At 35.5% G+C, this 27,403-nt stretch overlaps 2 protein-coding genes and 1 long non-coding RNA gene across 6 annotated transcripts in view; 1 reads left to right on the top strand and 2 right to left on the bottom strand.

The window, feature by feature from the left end:
• Positions 1–27,403, bottom strand: part of RNF2 (ring finger protein 2) — a 670,080-nt gene that overhangs the window by 339,173 nt on the left and 303,504 nt on the right. The gene's annotated exons all lie outside the window — the stretch shown is intronic.
• The window catches only part of EDEM3 (ER degradation enhancing alpha-mannosidase like protein 3), a 101,131-nt gene that overhangs the window by 19,847 nt on the left and 53,881 nt on the right, over positions 1–27,403 (top strand). For all 3 annotated transcript variants that reach the window (XM_077157215.1, XM_077157217.1, XM_077157216.1), the window contains exons 3-6: positions 3,864–3,964; positions 19,295–19,334; positions 21,236–21,348; positions 22,273–22,426. In XM_077157215.1, coding sequence (XP_077013330.1) covers positions 3,864–3,964; positions 19,295–19,334; positions 21,236–21,348; positions 22,273–22,426 — 408 coding nt within the window. The remainder of the gene's footprint in view (positions 1–3,863; positions 3,965–19,294; positions 19,335–21,235; positions 21,349–22,272; positions 22,427–27,403) is intronic.
• Positions 1–27,403, bottom strand: part of LOC143680755 (uncharacterized) — a 79,798-nt gene that overhangs the window by 5,526 nt on the left and 46,869 nt on the right. The gene's annotated exons all lie outside the window — the stretch shown is intronic.

The raw sequence follows: 27,403 nt of genomic DNA, 5'->3' as shown, positions 1-27,403 counted from the left end.
TCTTTGTCTCTTTTAACTGTTTTACATTTGAAGTCTAATTTGTTGGATATTAGTATAGCCACTCCTGCTCTTTTCTGGTTGTTATTAATGCAAAGCAATTTTAATCTCTAGGAGAAATTACAGTTGTTCTGTGACCTTTAAAAATATTTGTCAAAACATTAAAATACTTTCGCTGTTGATTATAAAAATATATGGGGAAATGAAAAAATAATAAAACTAATAATTATTTAGTATATTGTAATTCAACATTTTAGAAACATTGAGAGTTTAAAGTGCTTTATTTCATTGTAAAAAACTAAGACAAGTTTGAACAATGCCTTCCTTCTTGTATAACTTAAAATATGGAGTGAACATCTTTTCTGTGGCCTTGGTGAATTGTCATTCTCATCAGCTTCCGACATTCTGTTCGTTGTACTTTCAATGTCATGAAATATCTCTGAGAGCTCCTCCTATGGGAAAGTCTTTTGCATGCATTCCTTCTTCTGGGACATCTTCATCTTTTACATCATCACCACTTTTCATTGTTGATGTTGATAATTCACCTTCATTAAGTTTCTTTGGATGCGTATATAGAGTCTCTTGGATGGTGGCAGTGTCAGCATTCCCATGGTTATCTGTTTCTCCTATAACCCATTTACATTTGATTAGAATTTCACTTCTAGGATTATCACTCTTTCTTTTTCTTTTTTTTGCTGTACTTCGTTTTTGACTAGTTCCTTCTTTCAATTATCCACTTTTATAAACTGTTGTATAGGTCTATCACTGGGAGACAAGAAGGCAACACAACTACATGTTTTGCTATCTATGTGTAAACTGAATTCAGATGCACAGTGATTAATCATGGACCGTGATGAACACCTATAATTTATATGGTGATTTGTGAACTAAAGAGTAGCACCAAAGTCTGTATTTTATGTTTTATGTAGTTTCACAGTTGCTATATGTTGGTGTCTTAGTTTGCCAAGATTGCTATGACAAGTACCGCACAGTGAATTGGCTTAAACAACAAGCATTTATTGACTCATGGTTTTGAAGCCTAAAAGTCCAAAATCAAGAAGTCAGCAAGACCATGCTTTGTCCTGGAGTTGGTAGCATTCTGGTGATGGCAGGCTTTCACGTAGTGATCCCTCTCTTCTATTTGTTCTGGTTTCCCCTGACTTCTGGCTCCTCCTGGTTTCTGCTTTCTACTGACAGCATCCAAATTTCCTCTCTTTTTAAGGCTCCCAGTAATACAGATTAAACTGGCCTGTTCAGTTTGGCTACACCTTAATACATAATAACATCTTCAAAAGGTCTTATTTACAAATGGGTTCACATCCAGAAGAATGTGTATTAAGATTAAGAACGTGTCTTTTGATGGGTTACATGATTGATTTCAACACATGATATCTGACATTCGAACCATGTTGTTGGAGGACTAGGTTATTTAACTAAATTAAGGAATTGATACTCTTGCATAGCAAAATCATGCAAAGCAAAGACTGCCTGAAATAACATATCTTGCAAAAATCCTAAATTGAATGGGAAAAAGGATATTAATCCTATTCCTGGTAGGTAGTCTGTGAATATTGTTTAAAATGGAAGCTTAATTAGCCCAGTGATTCTAATCTCCAAATGTCTTTCATAATCATAATTTGTCAATTTTAAAGGAATTTTTTTTTAGGACCTGTCTTCTGATAAAGAAAATATAAAGTTCAGCAATTTTTTTCTGTTTCTTTCCTTTTCTGGTAAGATTAGGGACTAGTAGGTGAATGTTCCAGCCTGGTTTCATTGAAGGTAAATACCTATGTTGTAGAGCCCAGCTTTGGCATATAGCCACATATGCAGGACCAACAACATCAACTTCTTTCCACTTTGGGCATTAACATAACACTTACTGAATCTTGTCTTTATTCCTAGTGCACATGATATTCTGAGTTCAGCATCATTTCCTATAATCAGCTACTTTCTTTCAGAATTGAAAATTTCTTTTCTTACTCTCAACCTCAGCTATGTTTTAAAAATAATTTTCAAAAATGTAGTTAACATTTCAATGTCTTTGGAGTGGGTGGCAGGAAAGATTTCTGTATGATTCATCACCATCCAGACTGGAAATACTGTCATGGTCATTCTTAAAAAAAAAAAATCCCATTCATAAAAGTAACCTAGACTCTAAAGTACCAAGTAATAAATAAGAAATATGTGAGACTTATAAAAAGAAAACTGTAAAACTTGAATACATAAAATAAGACCTGAATTAATGTGGTGATATACTGGAATCCTAGATAGGAAGATTAGATTGTTAAAGATATCAATTTTCCCAAACTAGGCTGTCCCAATTTGAATTTCAGTGAAATTTTCAAAGTTATCCAGAGAAGTAAATTTGAGAAAGTAGTTAAGAAAAACTTAAAAAAAAAAAACAAAAAACCACAAGACAACAAAAAAACAATGGAGGAGGGAAGCATTGCTCTACCAAGTAGCAAAATTTGTTGTAAAGATAGAGTAATTAAAATAGTGTGGTATTGGAGCAAGAATAGGCAAATAGTTCTGGAGAACAGAATGGAGACTGTAGAAATCTGTGCATGCAAACAATTTTAAACTGCTAAAGCTGATATTTCAAATGACTGGGGAAAGGATGGAGTATTCAAAAACTGGTGTCCTGGTTTGAAACTGTTGTGTATCCCAGAAAAGCTATGTTATTTAATCCTATTTCAATTGCTGGGTGGGATCTTTTTGATTAAGTTGTTTCCATGGAGATGTGACCCCCTCAGTTGTGGATGGGATTTCTTATTGGAGTCCTTCAAAAGGGAACCATTTTGAAAAAAGCTGCAGAGCCTACATAGCCAGAGACCTTTGGAGATGCAGAAGGAAAGCACCCCTGGGTAAGCCTGACGAGAAGCTGGGAACGAAAGCTAACAGATGTTACCATGTGCCTTCTCATCTTACAGAGGTGTCCAAAAGTCAAAGACCTCAGCAGATGCCAGCCGCATGCCTTTCCAACTGACAGATGTGCTCTAGATGGCGTCAGTCTTTCTTTAGTGACAGTAACCTCTTGTTGATGCCTTGATTTGGACATTTTCATGGCCTTAGAATTGTAAACTTAGTAAATTCCCTTTTTAAAAGCCATTCCGTTTCTGGTATATTGAATTCTGGCAGCTTTAACAAACTAAAACAAGTGATATTTAGAAAATATGCTAAAATTTTGGGATGAACAAATACAGTTATGATCCTATTTTACATCATAAGCAAAAATATATTCCAAATAGAGTAAATATCTAAACATTGAAGAAAAAAGTCATAAGACTACCATTTTCTTTAAGGGTGGCCTTAAGCATTTTCTTTTAAGGGTAACCTTAAGCACCCCTGAAACCCACTATCCACTGATAGATTTAACTGCAAGATTTAACTGCATATCCAAAGCCTAACTTCAAAAGACAGGAGTAAAATATTTTCAATATATATATATATAACAAAAGTAATCTATAAGGAGTCCCTTTGACCATCAGACAACCTATAGAAAAATGGACAAAAGGTAGAAATAAACATTTACGAAGGAAAATTCAATGCCTAATATGAAAAGGTGCTAATCCTTAATAGTTATAAAACTTGAGGTATATATATATATATTTTTTTTTAATCCAGAAATTTGGTAAAATTTAAACTACTGACTATCTTTTGTGTTAGTGAAACTATATTGACTTTTTATCAAGCATGTATTACACTTGTAATTAAATTAAAAAAAATGATTCCGTAAACTAAGGATAGTACAACTTTTGACCAATTTTCATTTCATTTTTGTTTTTTGACTGTGTAAAGATTGTAAACTCTAAATGATATGTGCTTGGTCTTATTTTTCTTTGCAATTCATTAAGTTTTCCTTGCAGGAGCATGCTTACCCAGCTGACGAACTCATGCCCTTAACCTGTAGAGGTCGTGTTCGAGGCCAGGAGCCAAGTCGAGGTGATGTTGATGATGCTTTGGGAAAGTGAGTATTCACGCAAGGGCTGTCCTGGCATCTCAGGGTGCCTAAGTCTTAGACTTCTCGGAAGCAATCTATAGTTTGGGGATTGACTAAGTTCTGAAGACTTTTATTAAATATTACATTAAACTCCCTTGTTCCCTCTGTTACCTTTTTTTTTAACATTTTTTATTGTGTACTGTGTTACATATATAAAAGCAAAGAATGAAAAAAGCAGTCGTTTTCAAAGCACTCTTATCTCTAAATACCAGGTTTTATATATATATATATATGTATATATATATATATGTCTATAAAACAGCCTCTCCAAATCCAGAAATAATAATTAACACTCCGGACTAAATGTGTCTCCTATAAGAGCTTAAAATCTAGGCCCCTGTTTTGTCTTTTTTAGGCCCCTTTTTTCTTAACAAGCATTTTGTAAAGAAGACCATACCATAATTGTTTTTCGTTTCTGGCTTATTTTGCCTCACCAAATGTCCCACAAGTTCATTCACATTGTTGCATGCCTCACGACTTCATTTCTTTTTTGTAGCAGCACAACATTCGATCATTTATATGTACCACCTTTCACCAATCTGCTTTTCAGTTTGTGCATCCTTCAGTCACCTGCATTCATCAGGCATCACGTGTAATGCCCAAAGTCCGTAGTCCATCAGCACTCTCAATTTTAGATAATTTCTTTGTTCCCAAGAGAAAGATAGCTAATAAACACACCCTCACTGAATAGGAAATGAAACCTCCTCTTAACTCTTTTCCCTCCCCCCATTATTGACTTCTGCTGTTGCTGTGGTAGTGCTGATATTTTTCTTTTTTTTAACTTTTTTTATTAATTAAAAAAATTAACAAACAAAACATTAAGAGATCATTCCATTCTACATATACAATCGGTAATTCTTAATATCATCACATAGTTGCATATTCATCATTTCTTAGAACATTTGCATCAATTTAGAAAAAGAAATAAAAAGACAACAGAAAAAGAAATAAAATGATAACAGAGAAAAAAAGATTATACATACCATACCCCTTACCCCTCGCTTTCATTTACCACTAGCATTTCAAACTAAATTTATTTTAACATTTGTTCCCCCTATTATTTATTTTTATTCCATATGTTCTACTCTTCTGCTGATATAGTAGCTAAAAGGAGCATCAGACACAAGGTTTTCACATTCGCAGAGTCTCATTGTGAAAGCTATATCATTGTTCAATCATCATCAAGAAACATGGCTACTGGAACACAGCTCTTAATTTTCAGGCAGTTCCCTCCAGCCTCTCCACTACATCTTGAACAACAAGGTGATATCTACTTAATGCATAAGAATAACCTCCAGGATAACCTCTCAACTCTGTTTGGAATCTCTCAGCCATTGACACTTAGTCTCATTTCACTCTTCCCCCTTTGGTCGAGAAGATTCTCTCAAACCCCTGATGTTAATTCTCAGCTCATTCTAGGGTTGTATGGTCTCACTGACATGAACTGATGTTAGTGAATAAATTTAGAATATTTCCTTGGTAACAGAGACCATCAGGAGATAGAAATAGGGTGAGATATTGGGTGATTGGAGCTGAAGGGATACAGATTGTACAACAGGACTGAATATAAAATCTCAGATATGGACAGCACAATACTACCTAACAGTAATGTAATTATGTTAAAACACTGAATGAACCTGCATGTGAGAATGATAGAGGGAGGAGGACTGGGGACATAAATGAAATCAGAAAGAAAGATAGATGGTAAAGATCGAGATGGTATAATCTAGGAATGCCTAGAGTGTATAATAATAGTGAAATGTACAATGTACAAATTTAAGAAATGTTTTTTCCTGAGGAAGAACAAAGGAATGTCATTATTGCAGGGTGTTGAAAATAGATGATAATTAATACTTTAAAATGTCACCTTATGTGTGAGACTAAAGCAAAAAATGTTTATTTGTTACAAAATTTATATTTTGACTAGAGCATTTCCTAATATAACTCATGTAGATAGTTTGATTGAATGTCATAAGTACTTGGAATCTCAGGTAGCACATGAGATTTTGTTGGTTTGTCCAGAGTGATGCCCCGATGAATCCCAGAGTGATTTGATCAGTGACTGGAAAAGTATTTGCAAGCCCCCTTCAGGAAATGGTGAGAGTGGGGAGAAATTCAACTTCGCCAAGTTGAATTCTTGATATTCTCACAAGCAGTGTGGACAACCAAAGCTATGGGCTGATCCCCCAGGCTTGGGGTTTGTTCAAATGAAACTTAACCCCACAAAGGATAGGTCAAGTCTACTTAAAATTTAGGCTTAAGAGTCACCCCCAGGAGAGCCTCTTTTGTTGCTCAGATGTGGCCTCTCTCTCCAGCCAAGACAACGAGCAGTTTCACCACCCTCCCCCTCTCTGCGTGGGACATGACTCCCAGGGTTGTGGACCTTCCTGGCAATGTGGGACGGGGATCCTGGAATGAGCTGAGACTCAGCATCAAGGGACTGATATTTTTCTTTTAAACATAGCCCACAGCTTGCAGTTGCAGTTTCCCCCCTGTACCCTAAACTTAAACACTCTCTATACAGGAATCATATCTTTGAAGTAGTTCTTGCAAGAATTAATTTATATTTCTAGTGTTAATCAATAGGACACATAGGTCTATGTAATCCTTTCAATCTTGTTCATCTTCAATATGGTAATATTACTTATAGACCCACTAGAAAACCACCTTCACTTCTATCTCTTCCTTACATTGAAGTTCAACCTCATTAGCTAACCGTTCACCTATCTCTAACTTCTATGTATCTCTAAGTCCCCTATATGCTGTATTATATAAGCCTCTGATTTCACTTTTACCATGCTCATAAAATGGGATCATACACAACAGTGCAAAACAGCTCCCGGGGCTACGGCAGGGAATGGACACACAGCGTACCCCAGTCTGGACTGGCTAGTCTGACTGCGAGACTCGGCTGCGGTGAGATCCCCAAGTGGCGCGCGATTTCCCGAGCAGCGGCAGCTGTGGTGGCCGGAGCTCCTCCCTCCCTCCTTCCCAGGCCGGCTGAGAGTCTCGGAGAGGCAAGTTTCCCAAGCTGAGGCGGCCGGCGCCCCGCTTTTGCGGGCGGCTTCCTGGTCCGGCCACGAGTCTCGGATCAGAGGGCTATCCAAGCCGCGGTGGCCCTCCCCCGCGGGCGGCTTCCTGGTCTGGTGGGGAATTCCCCAGGCCGCGGCGGCCGGTGACTGACGCCCCTCCCCCGCGGGCGACTTCCTGGTCTGGTGGCGAATTCCCTGGGCCTGCTGTAGCCGGTGACCAGCCACAGGGTCCCCTCAAGCCGCGGCGGCTGACGCCCCCACCATGCGCGGCCCCCCGAACCAACGGAGAGAATTGGATCGGAAATCCCCAGGCCGCAGAGATCGGTGACCGGGGGGATCCCTTCCAAACACGTGAGACAAACGAGTGCCACGAGCGCCACCTACTGGGCAGGATAAGAAAAGCAGAACCCAGAGATTTCACAGAAAAATCTTACAACCTTGTTGGGTCCGATACCCAGGGAAATCTGACTAAATGCCCAGACGCCAGCAACAGAAGATAACGGTCCACGCTCAGAAGATTGAGAATATGGCCCAGTCAAAGGAACAAACCAATAGTTCAAATGAGATACAAGAGCTGAGACAACTAATGCTGAATATACGAACAGAAATGGAAAACCTCTTCAAAAATGAAATCGATAAATTGAGGGAGGACATGAAGAGGACATGGGCTGAACATAAAGAAGAAATAGAAAAACTGAAAAAACAAATCACAGAACTTATGGAAGTGAAAGATAAAGTAGAAAAGATGGAAAAAACAATGGATCCTACAATGATAGATTTAAAGAGACAGAAGATAGAATTAGTGATTTGGAGGATGGAACATCTGAATTCCAAAAAGAAACAAACTATCGGGAAAAGAATGGAAAAATTTGAACAGGGTATCAGGGAACTCAAGGACAATATGAACCGCACAAATATACGTGTTGTGGGTGTCCCAGAAGGAGAAGAGAAGGGAAAAGGAGGAGAAAAACTAATGGAAGAAATTATCACTAAAAATTTCCCAACTTTTATGAAAGACCTAAAATTACAGATTCAAGAAGTGCAGCGCACCCCAAAGAGATTAGACCCAAATAGGCGTCTCCAAGACACTTACTAGTTAGAATGTCAGAGGTCAAAGAGAAAGAGAGGATCTTGAAAGCAGCAAGAGAAAAACAATCCATCACATACAAGGGAAACCCAATAAGGCTATGTGTAGATTTCTCAGCAGAAACCATGGAAGCTAGAAGACAGTGGGATGATATAGTTAAATTACTAAAAAAGAAAAACTGCCAACCAAGACTCCTATATCCAGCAAAATTATCCTTCAAAAATGAGGGAGAAATTAAAACATTCTCAGACAAAAAGTCACTGAGAGAATTTGTGACCAAGAGACCAGCTCTGCAAGAAATACTAAAGGGAGCACTAGAGTCAGATACAAAAAGACAGAAGAGAGAGGTATGGAGAAGAGTGTAGAAAGAAGGAAAATCAGATATGATATATATAATACAAAAGGCAAAATGGTAGAGGAAAATATTATCCAAACAGTGATAACACTAAATGTTAATGGACTGAATTCCCCAATCAAAAGACATAGATTGGCAGAATGGATTAAAAAACAGGATCCTTCTATATGCTGTCTACAGGAAACACATCTTAGACCCAAAGATAAACATAGGTTGAAAGTGAAAGGTTGGGAAAAGATATTTCATGCAAATAACAACCAGAAAAGAGCAGGAATGGCTATACTAATATCCAACAAGTTAGACTTCAAATGTAAAACAGTTAAAAGAGACAAAGAAGGATACTATCTACTAATAAAAGGAACAACTAAACAAGAAGACATAACAATCATAAATATTTATGCACCAAACCAGAATGCCCCAAAATACGTGAGGAATACACTGCAAACACTGAAAAGGGAAATAGACTCATATACCATAATAGTCGGAGACTTCAATTCGCTACTCTCATGAATGGACAGAACATCTAGACAGAGTATCAATAAAGAAATAGAGAATCTGAATATTACTATAAATGAGCTAGACTTAACAGACATTTATAGGACATTACATCCCACAACAGCAGGATACACCTTTTTCTCAAGTGCTCATGGATCATTCTCAAAGATAGACCACATGCTGGGTCACAAAGCAAGTCTTAGCAAATTTAAAAAGATTGAAATCATACACAACACTTTCTCAGATCATAAAGGAATGAAGTTGGAAATCAATAATAGGCGGAGTGCCAGAAAATTCACAAATATGTGGAGGCTCAACAACACACTCCTAAACAACGAGTGGGTCAAAGAAGAAATTGCTAGAGAAATTAGCAAATACCTCGAGGTGAATGAAAATGAAAACACAACATATCAAAACTTATGGGACGCAGCAAAGGCAGTGCTAAGAGGGAAATTTATTGCCCTAAATGCCTATATCAGAAAAGAAGAAAAGGCAAAAATGCAGGAATTAACTGTCCACTTGGAAGAACTGGAGAAAGAACAGCAAACTAACCCCAAAGCAAGCAAAAGGAAAGAAATAACAAAGATTAGAGCAGAAATAAATGAAATTGAAAACATGAAAACAATAGAGAAAATCAATAAGGCCAGAAGTTGGTTCTATGAGAAAATCAATAAGATTGATGGGCCCTTAGCAAGATTGACAAAAAGAAGAAGAGAGAGGATGCAAATAAATAAGATCAGAAATGGAAGAGGAGACATAACTACTGACCTCACAGAAATAAAGGAGGTAATAACAGGATACTATGAACAACTTTACGCTAATAAATACAACAATTTAGAGGAAATGGACGGGTTCCTGGAAAAACATGAACAACCAACTTTGACTCAAGAAGACATAGATGAGCTCAACAAACCAATCACAAGTAAAGAAATTGAATTAGTCATTCAAAAGCTTCCTAAAAAGAAAAGTCCAGGACCAGATGGCTTCACATGTGAATTCTATCAAACATTCCAGAAAGAATTAGTACCAACTCTGCTCAAACTCTTCAAAAAAATCGAAGTGGAGGGAAAACTACCTAATTCATTCTATGAAGCCAACATCACCCTCATACCAAAACCAGGCAAAGATATTACAAAAAAAGAAAACTACAGGCCAATCTCTCTAATGAATATAGATGCAAAAATCCTCAATAAAATTCTAGCAAATCGTATCCAACAACACATTAAAAGAATTATACATCATGACCAAGTAGGATTCATCCCAGGTATGCAAGGATGGTTTAACATAAGAAAATCAATTAATGTAATACACAATATCAACAAATCAAAGCAGAAAAATCACATGATCATCTCAATTGATGCAGAGAAGGCATTTGACAAGATTCAACATCCTTTCCTGTTGAAAACTCTTCAAAGGATAGGAATACAAGGGAACTTCCTTAAAATGATAGAGGGAATATATGAAAAACCCACAGCTAATATCATCCTCAATGGGGAAAAATTGAAAACTTTCCCCCTAAGATCAGGAACAAGACAAGGATGTCCACTATCACCACTATTATTCAACATTGTGTTGGAGGTTCTAGCCAGAGCAATTAGACAAGAAAAAGAAATACAAGGCATCAAAATTGGAAAGGAAGAAGTAAAACTATCACTGTTTGCAGAGGATATGATAGTATACGTCGAAAACCTGGAAAAATCCACAGCAAAACTACTAGAGCTAATAAATGAGTACAGCAAAGTAGCAGGTTACAAGATCAACATTCAAAAATCTGTAGCATTTCTATACACTAGCAATGAACAAGCGGAGGGAGAAATCAAGAAACGAATCCCATTTACAATTGCAACTAAAAGAATAAAATACCTAGGAATAAATTTAACTAAAGAGACAAAAAACCTATATAAAGAAAACTACAAAAAACTGCTAAAAGAAATCACAGAAGACCTAAATAGATGGAAGGGCATACCGTGTTCATGGATTGGAAGACTAAATATAGTTAAGATGTCAATCCTACCTAAATTGATTTACAGATTCAATGCAATACCAATCAAAATCCCAACAACTTATTTTTCAGAAATAGAAAAACCAATAAGCAAATTTATCTGGAAGGGCAGGGTGCCCCAAATTGCTAAAAACATCTTGAGGAAAAAAAACGAAGCTGGAGGTCTCGCGCTGCCTGACTTTAAGGCATATTATGAAGCCACAGTGGTCAAAACAGCATGGTATTGGCATAAAGATAGATATATCGACCAATGGAATCGAATAGAGTGCTCAGATATAGACCCTCTCATCTATGGACATTTGGTCTTTGATAAGGCAGTCAAGCCAACTCACCTGGGACAGAACAGTCTCTTCAATAAATGGTGCCTAGAGAACTGGATATCCATATGCAAAAGAATGAAAGAAGACCCATATCTCACACCCTACAGAAAAGTTAACTCAAAATGGATCAAAGATCTAAACATTAGGTCTAAGACCATAAAACAGTTAGAGGAAAATGTAGGGAGATATCTTATGAATCTTAAAATTGGAGGAAGTTTTATGGACCTTAAACCTAAAGCAAGAGCACTGAAGAAGGAAATAAATAAATGGGAACTCCTCAAAATTAAACACTTTTGTGCATCAAAGAACTTCATCAAGAAAGTAGAAAGACAGCCTACACAATGGGAAACAATATTTGGAAATGACATATCAGATAAAGGTCTAGTATCCAGAATTTATAATGAGATTGTTCAACTCAACAACAAAAAGACAGCCAACCCAATTACAAAATGGGAAAAAGACTTGAATAGACACCTCTCAGAGGAGGAAATACAAATGGCCAAAAGGCACATGAAGAGATGCTCAATGTCCCTGGCCATTAGAGAAATGCAAATCAAAACCACAATGAGATATCATCTCACATCCACCAGAATGGCCATTATCAACAAAACAGAAAATGACAAGTGCTGGAGAGGATGCGGTGAAAGAGGCACACTTATCCACTGTTGGTGGGAATGTCAAATGGTGCAACCACTGTGGAAGGCAGTTTGGCAGTTCCTCAAAAAGCTGAATATAGAATTGCCATATGACCCAGCAATACCATTGCTGGGAATCTACTCAAAGGAATTAAGTGCAAAAACTCAAACGGACATTTGCACACCATGTTATAGCAGCGTTATTTACAGTTGCAAAGAGATGGAAACAGCCAAAATGTCCATCAGCAGACGAGTGGCTAAACAAACTGTGGTATATACATACGATGGAATATTATGCAGCTTTAAGACAGGATAAAATTATGAAGCATGTAATAACATGGATGGACCTAGAGAACATTATGCTGAATGAGTCTAGCCAAAAACTAAAAGACAAATACTGTATGGTCCCAATGATGTGAATCGACATTCGAGAATAAACTTGGAATATGTCATTGGTAACAGAGTTCAGCAGGAGTTAGAAACAGGGTAAGATAATGGGTAATTGGAGCTGTTGGGATACAGACTGTGCAACAGGACTAGATACAAAAACTCAAAAATGGACAGCACAATAATACCTAATTGTAAAGTAATCATGTTAAAACACTGAATGAAGCTGCATCCGAGCTATAGGTTTTTGTTTTGTTTTGTTTTGTTCTTACTATTATTACTTTTATTTTTTTTCTCTATATTAACATTCTATATCTTTTTCAGTTGTATTGCTAGTTCTTCTAAACCGATGCAAATGTACTAAGAAACGATGATCATGCATCTATGTGATGATGTTAAGAATTACTGATTGCATAGGTAGAATGGTATAATTTCTAAATGTTGGGTTAATTTCTTTTTTTCCATTAATTAATAAAAAATAAAATGGGATCATACAGTATCTATCCTTTTGTGTCTGACTTGTTTTACTCAGCATTATGTCCTCAAGCCTCGTCCATCTTGTCTTGTGTTTCAGGATGTCATTTTGTCTTACTGCTGCATAGTAGTCCATCGTATGTATATACCACATTTTGTTAATCCACTTGTCTGTTGATGGCTGTTTGTTTTGTCTCCATCTTTTGACGATTGCGAATAATGCTGCTTTGAACATTAGTGTGCAATTGTCTGTTTGTGTCATTGCTTTCAACTCTTCTGGGTGTGTATCAAGTAGTGCTATTGCTGGGTCATAGGGCAGCTCAACATTTAGTTTTGTAAGGAATTGCCAAACAGTCTTCCGTAATGGCTGCACCATTGTACATTCCCACCAACAGTGCATAACTGTTCCAGTTTCTCCACATCCTCCCCAACATTTATAGTTCCCTGTTGGTTTAATATAGTCATTCTTATAGGTGTGAGGTGGTATCTCATTGTAGTCGTTTCCCTTATAGCCAGTGAAAATGAACATCTCTTCATGTGCTTTTGAGCCATCTGTATTTGTTCTTCAGAAAAATGCCTATTCTTATGTTTAGTCTATTTATAATTGGGTTGTTTGTTCTTTTGTTATTGAGTTGTATGATTTCTTTATGCATGCAAGATATCAAACCTTTGTCCGATATGTAATTTCCAAATATTTTCTCCCATTGAGTTGGCTGCCTCTTCACCTTTTTAACAAAGTCTTTTGAGGTGCAGAAGCATTTGATTTTGAGGAGTTCCGACTTTATCTATTTTTTCTTTTGTTGCTTCTGCTTTGGGTGTAAAATTAGGAAGCTACCTCCAATTACTAGGTCTTGAAGATGTTCCCTTACATTTTCTTCTAGAAACTTTATGGTGCTAGTTCTTATCTTTTGGTGGTTGTTCCACTTTGAGTTAATTTTTTATATAGGGTGGCTATAGATATCCAGTTCTCCCATGCCCATTTATTGAAAAGACTGTTTGTCCCAGTTCAGTGGATTTGAGGGCCTTGTCAAAAATCGCTTGACCATAGATTTGTTGGTCTATTTCTGCACTCTCAATTTGATTCCATTGGTCAGCACTTCTATCTTTGTGCCGGTACCATACTGTTTTGACCACTGTGGCTTTATAATAGGTTTTAAAGTCAGGGAGTGTTAATCATCCCACTTTGTTCTTCTTTTTTTAGGATGCTTTTAGCTATTCAGGGTCTCTTTCCCTTCCACATGAATTTGGTGACTGGTTTTTCCAAGTCTTCAAAGTAGTTGTTGGAATTTTGATTGGTACTACATTGAATCAGTAGATCAATTTGGGTAGAATTGACATCTTAACTTTAAGTTAGCCTTCCCATCCATGAGCAGGGAATGTCTTTCTATGTATTTAGATCTTCTTTGGTTTCTTTTAGCAATGTTATATCATATTCTATGTATAAATCCTTTGTGTCCCTAGTTAAGTTCATTCCTAAGTACTGGACTCTTTTAGTTGTTATTTTGAATGGAATTTTTTTTTAACTGACTCCTCAGTAAGGTCATAGCTTGTGTATAGAAATGCTCCTGATTTTGTACATAAATTTTATATCCTGCCACCTTGCTAAATTTGTTTATTAGGTCAAATAACTTTGCTCTAGGTTTCTCAGGATTTTCCAAGTATTTGTCATTTGCAAATAATGATAGTGTTCTAGTTTGCTAGCTGCTGGAATGCAACACACCAGAGATGGATTGGTTTTTAAATAAAAGGGGATTTATTTTATTAGTTCTTCAGAGGAAAGGCAGCCAACTTTCAACTGAGGTTCTTTCTTACATGGGAAAGCACAGAATGGTCTCTCCTGGCCTTCTTTCCAGGCCTCTGGGTTCCAACAGCTTTCCCCAGGGTGACTTCTTTCTGCATCTCCAAAGGCCTGGGCTGAGCTGCGAGTGCTGAGATGAGGTATGCTGAGCTGCTTGGGCTGTGCTACGTTGTGCTCTCTCTTTTAAGCACCAGCCAATTAAGTCAAACATTGTTCATTGCAGCAGGCACACCTCCTATCTGACTGCAGATGTAATGAGCAACAGATTAGCGTCAGGTAACATTGACTCTTGTCCACAACAACAGAACTAGGTGCCTTCACCTGGCCAAGTTGACAACTGAATCTAACTACCATAGATAGTTTTACTTCTTCCTTTCTAATTTGGATGCTTTTTAGCAATGTTATATAGTTTTCTGTGTATAAGTCCTTTATGTCCCTAGTTAAGTTTATTCCTAAGTACTTGACCCTTTTAGTTGCTATTTTGAATGGAATTTTTTCATTAACTGACTCAGTAAGATCATAGCTTGTGTATAGAAATGTTACTAATTTTTGCCCATTAATTTTATATCCCACCACCTTGCTGAATTTGCTTATTGGGTCAGATAACTTTGCTTTAGATTTCTCAGGATTTTCCAAGTAATAGTATCATGTCATTTGCAAATAATGATAGTTTTACTTCTTCCTTTCCGATTTGGATGCCTTTTATTTCTTTGTTCTGCCTGATTGCTCTAGCTAGAACTGATTGCCCTAGCTAGAACTTCTAGTACAGTATTGAATAATGGTGGTAACAGTAGGCATCTGTTCTAGTTTCGCTAGCTGCTGGAATGCAACACACCAGAGATGGATTGGCTTTTAATTAAAGGGAATTTATTTCATTAGTTCTTCAGAGGAAAGGCAGCTAACTTTCGACTGAGGTTCTTTCTTACATGGGAAGGCACAAGGTGATCTCTGCTGGCCTTCTCTCCAGGCCTCTGGGTTTCAACACCTTTCCCTGGAGTAATTCCTTTCTACATTTCCTGAGGCCTGGACAGAGCTGCAAGTGCTAAGATGAGGTATGCTGAGCTGCTTGGGCTGTGCTACGTTGAGTCTCTCAATTAAGCACCAGCCAATTAAATCAAACATCATTCATTGCAGCAGGCACACCTCTTAGCCTACTACAGATGTAGTCAATAACAGATGAGGTTCATATGCCATTGGCTCATGTCCACAGCACTAGAACTAAGCACCTTCACCTAGCCAAGTTGACACCTGAATTTAACCACCACAGCATTCTTGTCTGTTCCTGATCTTAAGGGGAAAACTTTGTCTCCATTGAGTACGATGCTGGCTATTGGTTTTTCATATATTCCGTTTATCATATTGAGAAAGTTACCTTTGATTCCTATCTTTTGAAGTGTTTTTATCAGAAAAGGATGTTGAATTTTGTCAAATGCTTTTTCAACATCAATCGAGATGATCATGTGATATTTCCCTTTTGATTTGTTAATGTGCTATATTGCATTAATTGATTTTCTTGTGTTGAACCATCCTTGCATTCCTGGCATGAAACCCACTTGGTTGTGGTGTATCATTCTTTTAATATGTTGTTGGATTAGATTTGCTAATATTTTGTTGCGAATTTTTGCATCTATGTACATTAAGGAGATTGGCTGTAGTTTTTCTTTCTTATAGTATCTTTACCCAGTTTCAGTATTAAAATATTAGCGTCATAAAATGAGTTAGGTAGAGTTCCTTTTTCCTCAATTTTTTGGAATAGTTTGAGCAGGATTGGTATTAGTTCTTTTTGGAGTGCTTGATAAAAGTCCCCTGTGAAGCCAACTGGCCTTAGGCTTTTCTTTGTAGGAAGATTTTTGATGACTGATCAAATCTCTTTACTTGTGATTGGCTTGTTGAGATTTTCTATTTCTTCTTTAGTCAGTGTAGCTTGTTTGTGTGTTTCCAGGAATTTGTCCATTTCATCTGAGTTGTCTAGTTTGTTGGGATATAGTCATTCATAGTATCCTCTTATGAATTCTTTTATTTCTTCAGGGTTTGTGGTAATGCACCCATTCTCATTTCTGATTTTGTTTATTTACATCCTCTCTCTTTTTTTCTTTGTCAGGCTTGCTAGCGGCCTATCAATTTTATTGATTTTCTCCAAGAAGCAACTTTTGGTTTTATTGATTCTTTTTATTATTCTTCTGCTCTCCCCTTCATTTAACTCTGCTTTAATCTTTGTTATTTCTCATCTTCTGTTTGCTTTGGGGTTAGTTTCCTGTTCTTTCTCAAGTTCCTCCAGATTAACAGTTAAATCCTTGATTTTTTCTCTTTCTTCTTTTTTAATGTAGGCATTTAGGACTATAAATTTCCCCCTTAGCACAGCCTTTGCCACATCCTTTAAGTTCTGATATGTTGTATTCTCACTTTCATTCATCTCCAGATAGCTACTGATTTCTCTAGCAATTTCTTCTTTGACCCACTGGTTATAGATTGTTATTTAATCTCAATATATTTATGAATGTTCTTGTTCTTTGGTGTTTATTGAGATCCAACTTCATTCCGTTCTGATCAGAGAATGTGCTTTGAATAATTTCAGTGTTTTTAAATTTATAAAGACCTGTTTTGTGCCCCAGCATATGATCTATCCTGGAGAATGTTCCATGAGCACTAGAGAAGAATGCATATCCCGCTGTTTTGGGGTGCAATGACCTATATATGTCTGTTAGGTCTAATTCATTTATCACATTTAACTTTTCTGTTTCCTTGTTGATCTTCTGTCTGGTTGTTCTGTCTATGGAAGGGAGTGTTGTACTGAAGTCTCCTACTATTATTGTTGAAACATCTGTCACTCCCTTCCATTTTGCCAATGTCTGTCTCATGTACTCTGTAGCTCCTTGATTGGGAGCATAAACATTTATGATTGTTATATCTTCTTGGTGAGTTGTCCCTTTAATTAATATATAGTATCCTTTGCCTCTTATGACGTCTTTACATATAAAGTCTGTTTTGTTCAGTATTAGTGCAGCTACTCCTGATTTCTTTTGGTTATAACTTGCATGGAATATCTTTTTCTATCCTTTCACTTTCAGTCTATTTGTGTCCTTGTGTCTAAAATGAGTCTCTTATAAGCAGCATACAGCTGGATTGTATTTCTTAATCCTTTCTGCCAATCTGTATCTTTTAATTGGTAGGTTTAGTTTGTTAATATTCAGAGTCATTACTGAAAAGATTTTTCTTGAATCCACCATCTTATCTTTTGGATTAGTCAGAGCTATATATTCTTTTCCCTCTTTCTCTTTTTATCCTTTAAGTTACCCTTACTGGTAACCTTCAATTCTGTGCCCTCCTCTAGACTTCCCTCTCCTTTCTTTTTATTTCAATTGGCAGAACTCCCTTTAGTATTTCTTGTAGGGTTGGTCTCTTGTTGACATATTCTTTCAAGATTTGTTTGTCTGTGAAAATTTTAACCTCTCCCTCAGTTTTGAAGGACAGTTTGGCTGGGTACAGATTTCTTGGCTGGAAGTCTTTCTCTTTCAGGATTTTAAATATATCATACCACTACCTTCTTGCCTCCATGGTGCCAGTTGAGTAGTATGAATCAGTCTTATATTGTTTCCTTGTATGTAGTAGATTGTTTTTCTCTTGTCACTTTCATAATTTTTTGCTTCTCTTTAACATTTGACAGACTGATTAGTATGTGTTTTGGGGAAGGCTTTTTTGGATTTATTTTATTTGAAGTTCGTTGAGCTTCTTTGACTTGTGTATTTATGTCCTTTGCAAGGGTTGGGAAGTTTTCCCTGATTATAGCCTCAGCTGCTCTTCCTAGCCCTTTACTCCTCTTCTCTCCTCCTTCTGGGACACCAGTGATTCTTATATTTGTGTACTTTATTTTGTCCATCATTTCCCTGAGATCTAATTTAGGTGTTTTCATCTTTTTTGCCATTTCCTGTTTCAAGTATTCGAAATCAGTCATCCTGTCCTCCAGTTCACTTATTCTTCTGCCTCTTCAGATCTGCTGTTGTCTGTAGTATGTTTTGTATTTGGTCAACAGATTCTTTAATCTCTGTGATATCTGCTATTTTTCTGTTTATACTTTCAAATTCCTCTTTATGCCATTCTGGTGTCTTCTTGATCTCCTTTATGTCATTAACCAGCCCACTTATTTTATTTAGTAGAATTATGTGAACATCTTTGATTAGTTGTTCCAACGTCTGGTGTTTTAATTTGGTCATTAGGCTGGGTTATATATGTCTGTATTGTGATATGCTTAGTGATCTTCTGTTATTTTCACTGCATTTAAATATCTTGATTGATTTACTTTGAAAGTTGATTTCCTTAAGTAGTTTACACCCTTGTGTTTGTGGGATGGATGTATAGCAGGATGCAGGGCACGGGGCGGGGCACAACTGTGTGGTGATGCTTTGCAGCGCAGATATAGGTGCAGGTGGAATTCTACGCTGGTGTAATGTGTTAATGTACACATTACAAGGTATTGATGCCTTAAATTTTTCATTTGCTTTAAAAAGAGCTAATGAAATATTTCTATTCATTTGAAAGATATGTAGATATGCTGAACATAAATTTAATGTTAAGGTTTGTCAGGTTGGTGTTTTATTTATATATTGTTCTACTTAATAGAAAGTACCAGTCAATAGGGTGTAGAGTAGTCTGCTCATATATTCATGAATAAAATATTTAGAATTATAATGTTTCTCATTAAACTTATTTCTCAGGTTTTCGCTGACATTGATTGATTCTTTGGACACTCTTGTGGTAAGTTTGTTTTTATATTTATTTTGTAAGTTTTTCAATATGTATACAAATACATTAAGAAGACTTTAGAATTTTAGTGTCCTGATTTTTTGCTTCTGAATAAATCTCTCACACTGTCAGGACTTAATAATATCAAATGGGTGTCAAGTGGAATATCAAGAATGATGGAAGTAATCAGATAATTTATAAGGAAGTCAGTTTATGTGTTGGCACCTTAATTAGGAAGTAGTAGTTTAGATTTTTTTCCCTTTGGACATGGAAGTTGAAGTTATTAGACAAGAGTGGTTGTAGAAAATATTATTGATATTCTTGTTCCAAAATGACATGCCACAATGATTCTCATTTAACAATTAGAATCTTTATATATTATGCTCATAAACAAAAATTTATTTTTCCCAGTAGTGATTTTTAGCACTAAGTAATCACTTCTTGCTGTTCCTTTGCAACCTCATGGTACACAAAATCATTTTAATTAATTCTGGTTGGGTTTGGTTTGTGCTGGCCAAGGAGAAAGATTTAGTTCCATGTAATGGTTTCTAAATACAGTATCTTCATAACATCTTAACTCTTAGGTCATTTTTAGTATAAAAAGCGAGCTTGTTTCAAGATTTTCTTGAAGGCGTGATTCTCAACTTTGAGTTAATGTCCCAAGTATTGATTAATGTTAAAAGCAAAAACAAAAACTTTGGAGTATCAGAAATTTTTCAAATTTTTTTGCATATTTCACTTATTTGGGGTATGACAGTATTTTTTCTATATTATTTTTTCACTGGGACACTTTTTTTAGACCAGAGAGTGAGTCTCAACTCTACCAGCACCTGGGAAGTTTTAAAAAACACCTCTTCCCTCCAAGATATTCTGATTTAATTGTTCTGGAGTGGGGCTGGGCATAATTATACATTCTTTTAAAATGTCTTTTATGGTTCTTAAATGCAAACATAGTTGAGAAACCATTATTTTAGACCTTTTATTTTTCAGAGATTAATGGAATGTACAAACTGTGTTCTAATAACCATGGGAATGAGAGAAAATATGGTATATCTTTGTTTTGATTCAGTGGTCCTACGTGTTCGCTGTATTATAGGGAAAGAAAAAATAAATACAAAATATGCTGGGAAGCACAAACTACCACCTTGGATCCACAGAGTTCTTAGTTTAATAAATATTCTAGATGCCTATGGTAGTAATAATAATGATAATAATAATAGTAATGACATTAAGTGCTTAAGTCAGGCCTTGTACTATAAACATTTTACATACATTGTCTCATTTAAGAAAATAGCCCTTGGAGAGGACGTATTTCTTCTTTTAGAAGATGAAGGAACATGCTCAGAGACTTGGCTGAGTTTACACAGGTAGTGAGTAAGGACCGGATTCAGATCATGGCTTGCTCTTAAGCACAGCATTGTATTATCTCCTTAGTTAGGGAATGGGGCATCCAAATGCAGGTGGTATGTGGTTTAAGATCAGAGGATCATCCTCTGAAGCATGTGTTTCCTTCTGAGTAAGCATCTTTTAATATTATGTTTGGTGAATAGAATGACTTTTTGTTTTGTTTTGTTTTGACTTGGAAATCAAATCCCAGTAGACTTTACCTCAAGTGGCTCTAGGTCATGGTTTATAAAAAAACTAGTAATTATTGCAGTGATGATTGTTTTGAAGTCTTAATGATATTTCAGTGTTTCTAAAAAAGATGCAAATAAAGATCCCATATAATAAATTGGGTACTTAATTGTCTTCAGTTTTAGATATCATATTTTTATAATGTACAATAAAAAATATTGTTTTATATATGTCACTCTTTAGAGTCTTAGAGTATGCTAAGTTACTTTCAGTAGCTCATTCTGAGGCTGTTTCTCCTTGACCTGTAGAAAAGAATTTTTTGTAATTTCTTCTCCTAGGTATTAAATAAAACTAAAGAATTTGAAGATGCGGTGAGAAAAGTTTTAAGAGATGTTAATTTAGATAATGATGTAGTCGTATCAGTCTTTGAAACAAACATCAGAGTTCTTGGGTAAGTGTGTAAGATACTACAGCTGTAATTTAATAACAGAAAAGTTTAGGATATATTGTTTATTACTTGACGGTAAAAAAGCAAGAAATTTCTTATCTGTGAGAGATTATGAGACGTGGAAACCATAGGATGGCTTTGCGTTGCATCAGTCACAGACAGTGGCAGACTTTGGAAATACTTGTAGACAGACTCAAATCAAAGGAGTCTTTATGTGTTGTTAGGAAGGGACAATAGATTAAAAATTTGTCGTTGGCTACATCACATGTTTTTTGTTGTTTTTTTTAACAGTTTATGTAGTTGCTAACCTGAGCTAGTATCTCTAGAGATTCTGAATAAAACCAAGCTTATAGGAATACCTCTACAGTAGACAGTTTGAAATGTTCTTGAGATGTTTAAATATATTGAATTACAGGATTTATTGATTAATTTTTCAACATTAATTTTTATATTTAATGATTACTTTTGTGTTATAACCTGTTTCCTTATTTTAGGCAAATAGTTAAATTAAAAAATAGTTTTATAGCTTTTTACAGAGGTTGTCTGTTGCATTTAATTCAGGGTGGGGTTTTTGTTTTTGGTTTTACATTTTAACGAGAGAGTTGTGTGGTGATATGATTAACTTTGATAAATTTAAAATTTATTAAATTTTTTTAATTTGATTTCTAGGATGTTCTTTATTTTAGGAAAACTTAAGGTATTTAAAAATATCAGACACTTTAAAATAGGTTAGGCATCTGATTTAAAAATATATATATTGGTTATGCAGTTAGAATATTTTACCAAAAAATAAGTAATCAGGATTAGGTAATGAATTAAATTCTTCTGTAATCTTTCCTTATTTGTGTTAAATTGTTGATAACATTTTCAGGTAGTGATTTTACGTGTCTGTAAGATGTGAATAATGTTTCATTTCTACAATTTTAGGGGTCTTTTGGGTGGACATTCATTGGCAATCATGCTAAAAGAAAAAGGCGAGTACATGCAATGGTACAATGATGAACTTCTCCAAATGGCAAAACAATTAGGTTACAAACTTTTACCAGCTTTCAATACTACCAGTGGCCTTCCTTATCCAAGAGTAAGTGAATTCTGAAAAAATATGACAAGTCTTTATATACATATAAAAATATGACAGTTTTAAAAAAGTGGATTTTTATAGTTAGAGTCAGTTTTTCTCATGTGATTGATTGATGCTGGAAAAAAATGCTTCAAAGCTGTATGATAAAATTATATTGACATTTTGATTAGTTTCTATTTAAATGATGTGAGAATTTAGACTAGTGTAAGCTTTTTTATGTGTTGCTGTGTAAGAAATTAAATTATGTTGCAGAAGGAAGAAATAGATGCCAGCCTAGAATTTGGACACAGAAGATATACTTAAAGCTGAGAGTAATTGTTAATTAGGATATATAGAGAAAAATCCAGGACAGAGAATATGAGGAAGAAGCAGAGCCAGTGAAAAAAAGTAAGGGGACCAGAGACCTAGGAAGAGAACCATAATGTAGTGTGTGGTATTATAAAATCCAAAAGATCCAAAAGAAAGAACTGCTGTAGAAAACTTGAGGAGAATTAGATGCAAACAGAGCCTTGAAGAATACAGTGTGGTAAAAAGAAGGGTTTAAAACAGGTGAGAAGTAAGTGGGTCTGGACCATTCATTTTGAGATTTTTTCTGTGTTGGTACTTATGGAGATTTGGCAGCAGAGTCAGTTGAGAGAGAAAAATAAATTATAGTAATGGGAGTCTATATATTTAAAGCAGAGGGAAAGAACTGTTGAAGATGGCAAGTTTTAATTTATTTAATTCATTTTTTAGTAACACTTAATCTTTCCTTCTTTTTTTTTTTTTTTTTTACATGGGCAGGCACCGGGAATCGAACCCCGGTCCTCAGGCATGTCAGGCAAACACTCTTACCTGCTGAGCCACCATGGCCCGCCCAATCTTTCCCTCTTATTCCAAGTCGGATCCCTCAGCTATTACCAAGCTTTATCGATATTTTTCTTTCCATTCTTGTTGCTCCTATACTAATTGAGGCCTATATAATTTTATTCCTAAACTACTGTCAATAACTGCCTTATGCTTTTCTGTTTCTACTTCAGAGTATTGGAAAAGTGAATTTTCTAAAGCATAACTTTTCCTCAAATTACTTTACCCTCAAGTGTTTCACTGACTCTCCTGCTTTGAGTGTCCTTTTGCTGTTTTGCATTTCTTTTTAGTTTGGCAATAGACTGCTTTTCTGACATTGTCATATTCCTTACATAAATGTTCCATTTCAGCTAAAACAATATATTAGCTGTTCCCCCAAAACACCTAGGGTTCTTTCATTTCCAAGTAATCTTCTCTGACTAGAAATACAGCATGATTTAGGGTAGTGTTTTTGAAACTAGAGATCACGGCTAGTTCGTATACCCATCAATTTAGTGGGTCATGACCAGCCCTTTTTATTTTTTTGATGAAACAGAATTACTTCTCTTATTTAAATTTCTAGTTTTTTATATTTTAAGTAGCTTTTCTGTGAACATTTTTATGCACATCTTTTTATACATTTCTTATTTCTTCCTTAGGATAAATTACTAAGAGAAGAAATAAAGTCACAGAATAGAGAATACTTTTTAAAACTGTGGGTAGTTATTGCCAGTTGCTCTCCAGAAAGTTTTGCTTTTATACTTTTTCATTATTGTATGTATCGTAGTATTGCCAACCCTGTATATTATTCTTTGCCAGTTTAATGAAGGGAAAAATGAAACCATGATTTAGTTAAAAATTGTTTGATTATTAGTGTGACTAATTTGTTGATAATTTATTTTTTTTCTTAGTGTTAAAAGCAAAGGTATTTAAAACTATATACAAATTTATTTAATTGAATTTACTTTTATTATATAATTTTAACTTTATTATAAATGGAGATGGTGCATTTTAATGAATCTAAAATTTCTTAACCTTTGCCAAGTAGGCAGTGAATTGAAACAGGAGATACCATGAGCATTACAGTAAAAGAAAGTTATTTTATTTTCTTAGTAGTCTCTGGAGTGCCAAGAAGATTTAAAAAATTCATTTTTAGGAATGTGCTACAGGAAAAAAATAATTGCTTTCCCATCCTTCCTTATACACACTTAATAAATACCCATGAATCTTTCTGGTAGTCAGTCTCTCTAATGCATACATATATACGCAATTGATAATATTTGCACTATGGGTTTCAACTCGGAAGAATTTGCAGACAGAAATGCTGTTGTAATGGCTATGATCATTTTTTTAAACTCACATATAAACCTTTACTTAGAGCCAGTCTACATTATATAGTGCCATTTCTTCAAAGTTAATTCAAAGCAACTTGCTGGCTTTAGAGATGAGACTTCATTGGTAAAGTTGAGCAGGTAATTATATCCATAAAATATAGGGCTAATAGGAATTCAGTTATGATCTATACACATGAGAAATATTTGCCAGTGTAGCAAATTATTTAAAAATCTCCTTGTAAATTTAGAACATAGGGCCAGGAAGAATGAGGTTTTAAATTCTTTACGAATATAAAACCTTTTTATACTTTCGTTCCTTTCTTCCTTAAGCCTATTGAGTAAGCAGGGCAATAAGCACCTTGTTTTAATTTCTTCAGTAATAAATGGATGCTTCTATATGTGCCCTTTCTACACAGGGTAATTTGAGGCTTAGTCAGGAGTATAGGAACCTCTCTACCAACCTCTAGATCAAAAGTCAACAAGAGAACACCTGTAAGCGAAACAGCCCTGAGCCCTTCTTCCTTGTCTTGTAGAATTGGGAGTGCCCCCAGCAGGCATAAATGCATTTTGCTTTTGCATTTGTAAGTTGTTTATTGTCAGTTATCTTCAGTGTTGAGGATTGAAAGGATTGAAGTGATTTTATACTATAGATAGGTATGTTAAATAGTTGTTTTACATAATTTTATTTTAACAAGGACTGTAATTCAGTACACAACCATTGTAAATATTTTTAATGTACTGAATTTTGATGATTCAAAATTTTTCATTTTTTCTAGGGAAAAGATATTAAAAATGGGGTGAAGTTGTTTCTGCTTTTCTGTTTCTCTTTTGATTCCCATGACTACCCCCTTCCATTTTTTCAACTATCTCTCATCCAATGATACATCTCTTCTGAATTTTAGATATTATTGTTTATTATCTGTTCCATTATTTGTCAATCATTTATGACTTTCCCTTATTATCTTCTTTATTTATATATGTGTCTTACTTGTTCTGGATTTTAAGCTCTTTGAGGGCAAGGATGTTCTCTATTCTTCTGTGACTTACCATAACGTCCATCACATAGTAGATATTAAATAAATATTGATCAGTTGATGGTAATAATTCCTAGAACTAACCAGAAAATGTTTTTTTCACTGTTGACTCTTGTTGCAAATATTTATAAAAATATTATTGTACTTTACATCAGTGTAATTAATTCTTTATTTCATTATTGAGAATTGATTCATTTTAAGTTCATTATTCTTAAAATTAATTTTCAGTTATAGTTCTGGTAGATAGGGCAAACAGGACAGTCATTAATCTTGTTCATGGTACATAACTAACTAGAATTAGTTATTCTTCCAGAAGTGCAAACAGTAGAGATAATTATGAACATGGTATAAATGCCTCAGGTGACATTTTAAGAAGATAGAATGGCAGTGCTGAATCCATCATGATGATTTACTTCCCATGTCTCACCTACATTTTGCTTGTCTGTTGCGGTAGAATGGTTATCTTCCTTCCTCCTTATTTAGAAATCCTGGTTTGTTTATTTTAAGGTAATCGGTATGCCCAGCAGTTGCATTCTGTATGTCAGTTGAAATATAAATCTATTTGAGCTTTGTTTTAATAGCATTTTTTTATTGTTAAAAATAACGTATATAAAGAAAAGTGAAAATTTCAAAGTACAGTTTAACAAGTAGTTATAGAGCAGATATCAAAGTATAGTGTAGGTTACAGTTTTACAGTTTCAGGTGTTTCCTTCTGGCTGTTTTAACACACAAGAAACTAAAAAGAAATAAAATGAGTCAGTAATGATAATCATTTGTTAAATTCTATCTTCTTTGTTACAAGTCCACCCTCTCATTTGATCATTCTCTCAGTCTTCAGGGATATTTGGGCAGTGACTGTTCTAACTTCATGTTGAATATGGTGTTGACATTATGGGGTAGGTGAATGCAGCAAGTTGATGTTCTGGGAGAGACTGTGTGCTGGTTTGAAAGAATGTATGAACCCTAGAAAAGCCATGTTTTAGTCTAAATCCCATTTCATAAAAGCAGAATAATCCCTATTCAATACTGTGTGTTTGAAACTGTAATCAGATCATCTCCCTGGTGATATGATATAATCAAGAGTGGTTAAGCTGAATTAGGTGATGACATGTCTCCACCCATTTGGGTGGGTCTTGATAAGTTTCTGGAGTCTTATAAAAGAGGAAATGGTTGGAGAATGAGAGATTCAGAGAGAGCAGAACAGAATGATATAGCCACGAGAAGCAGAGTCCACCAGCCAGCAACCTTTGGAGATGAAGAAGGAAAATGCCTCCTGGGGAGCTTCATGAAACAGGAAGCCAGGAGAAGAAGCTAGCAGATGATGCTGTGTTCACCATGTGTCCTTCCACTTGAGATAGAAACCCTGAATGTCATTGGCCTTCTTGAACCAAGGTGTCTTTGCCTGGATGCCTTCGATTGGACATTTCTAGTGGGGCTGCTGCAGTTTGCAAATACCAAAACATGTTGGAACAGCTTTTTAAATGGATAAAGGGAAGATTCTGGAAGAGTTGTGAGAAGTTTGATAGAGAAGGCCTGGAATGTTTTGAAGAGATTATTGGTAGAAATGTAGACTCTGAAGATGCCTCTGACGAAGCCTTAGACAGAAATGAGGCATGTGTTATTGCAAACTGGAAGGAAGGCGATTCTTGTTTTAAAATAGCAGATAATCTGGCAAAATTGACTAGTGGCTTGGGGCTGGAAGGCAGATTTTAAAAGCTATGAACTTGGATATTTAGCAGAAGAGATCACCAAATTAAATGTTGAAAATGCAGCCTGGTTTCTCC

This window comes from Tamandua tetradactyla, chromosome 4 (assembly GCF_023851605.1).
Source record: "Tamandua tetradactyla isolate mTamTet1 chromosome 4, mTamTet1.pri, whole genome shotgun sequence".
NCBI classification, from domain to species: domain Eukaryota; kingdom Metazoa; phylum Chordata; class Mammalia; order Pilosa; family Myrmecophagidae; genus Tamandua; species Tamandua tetradactyla.
This window is presented reverse-complemented; position numbering and strand designations above follow the sequence as displayed.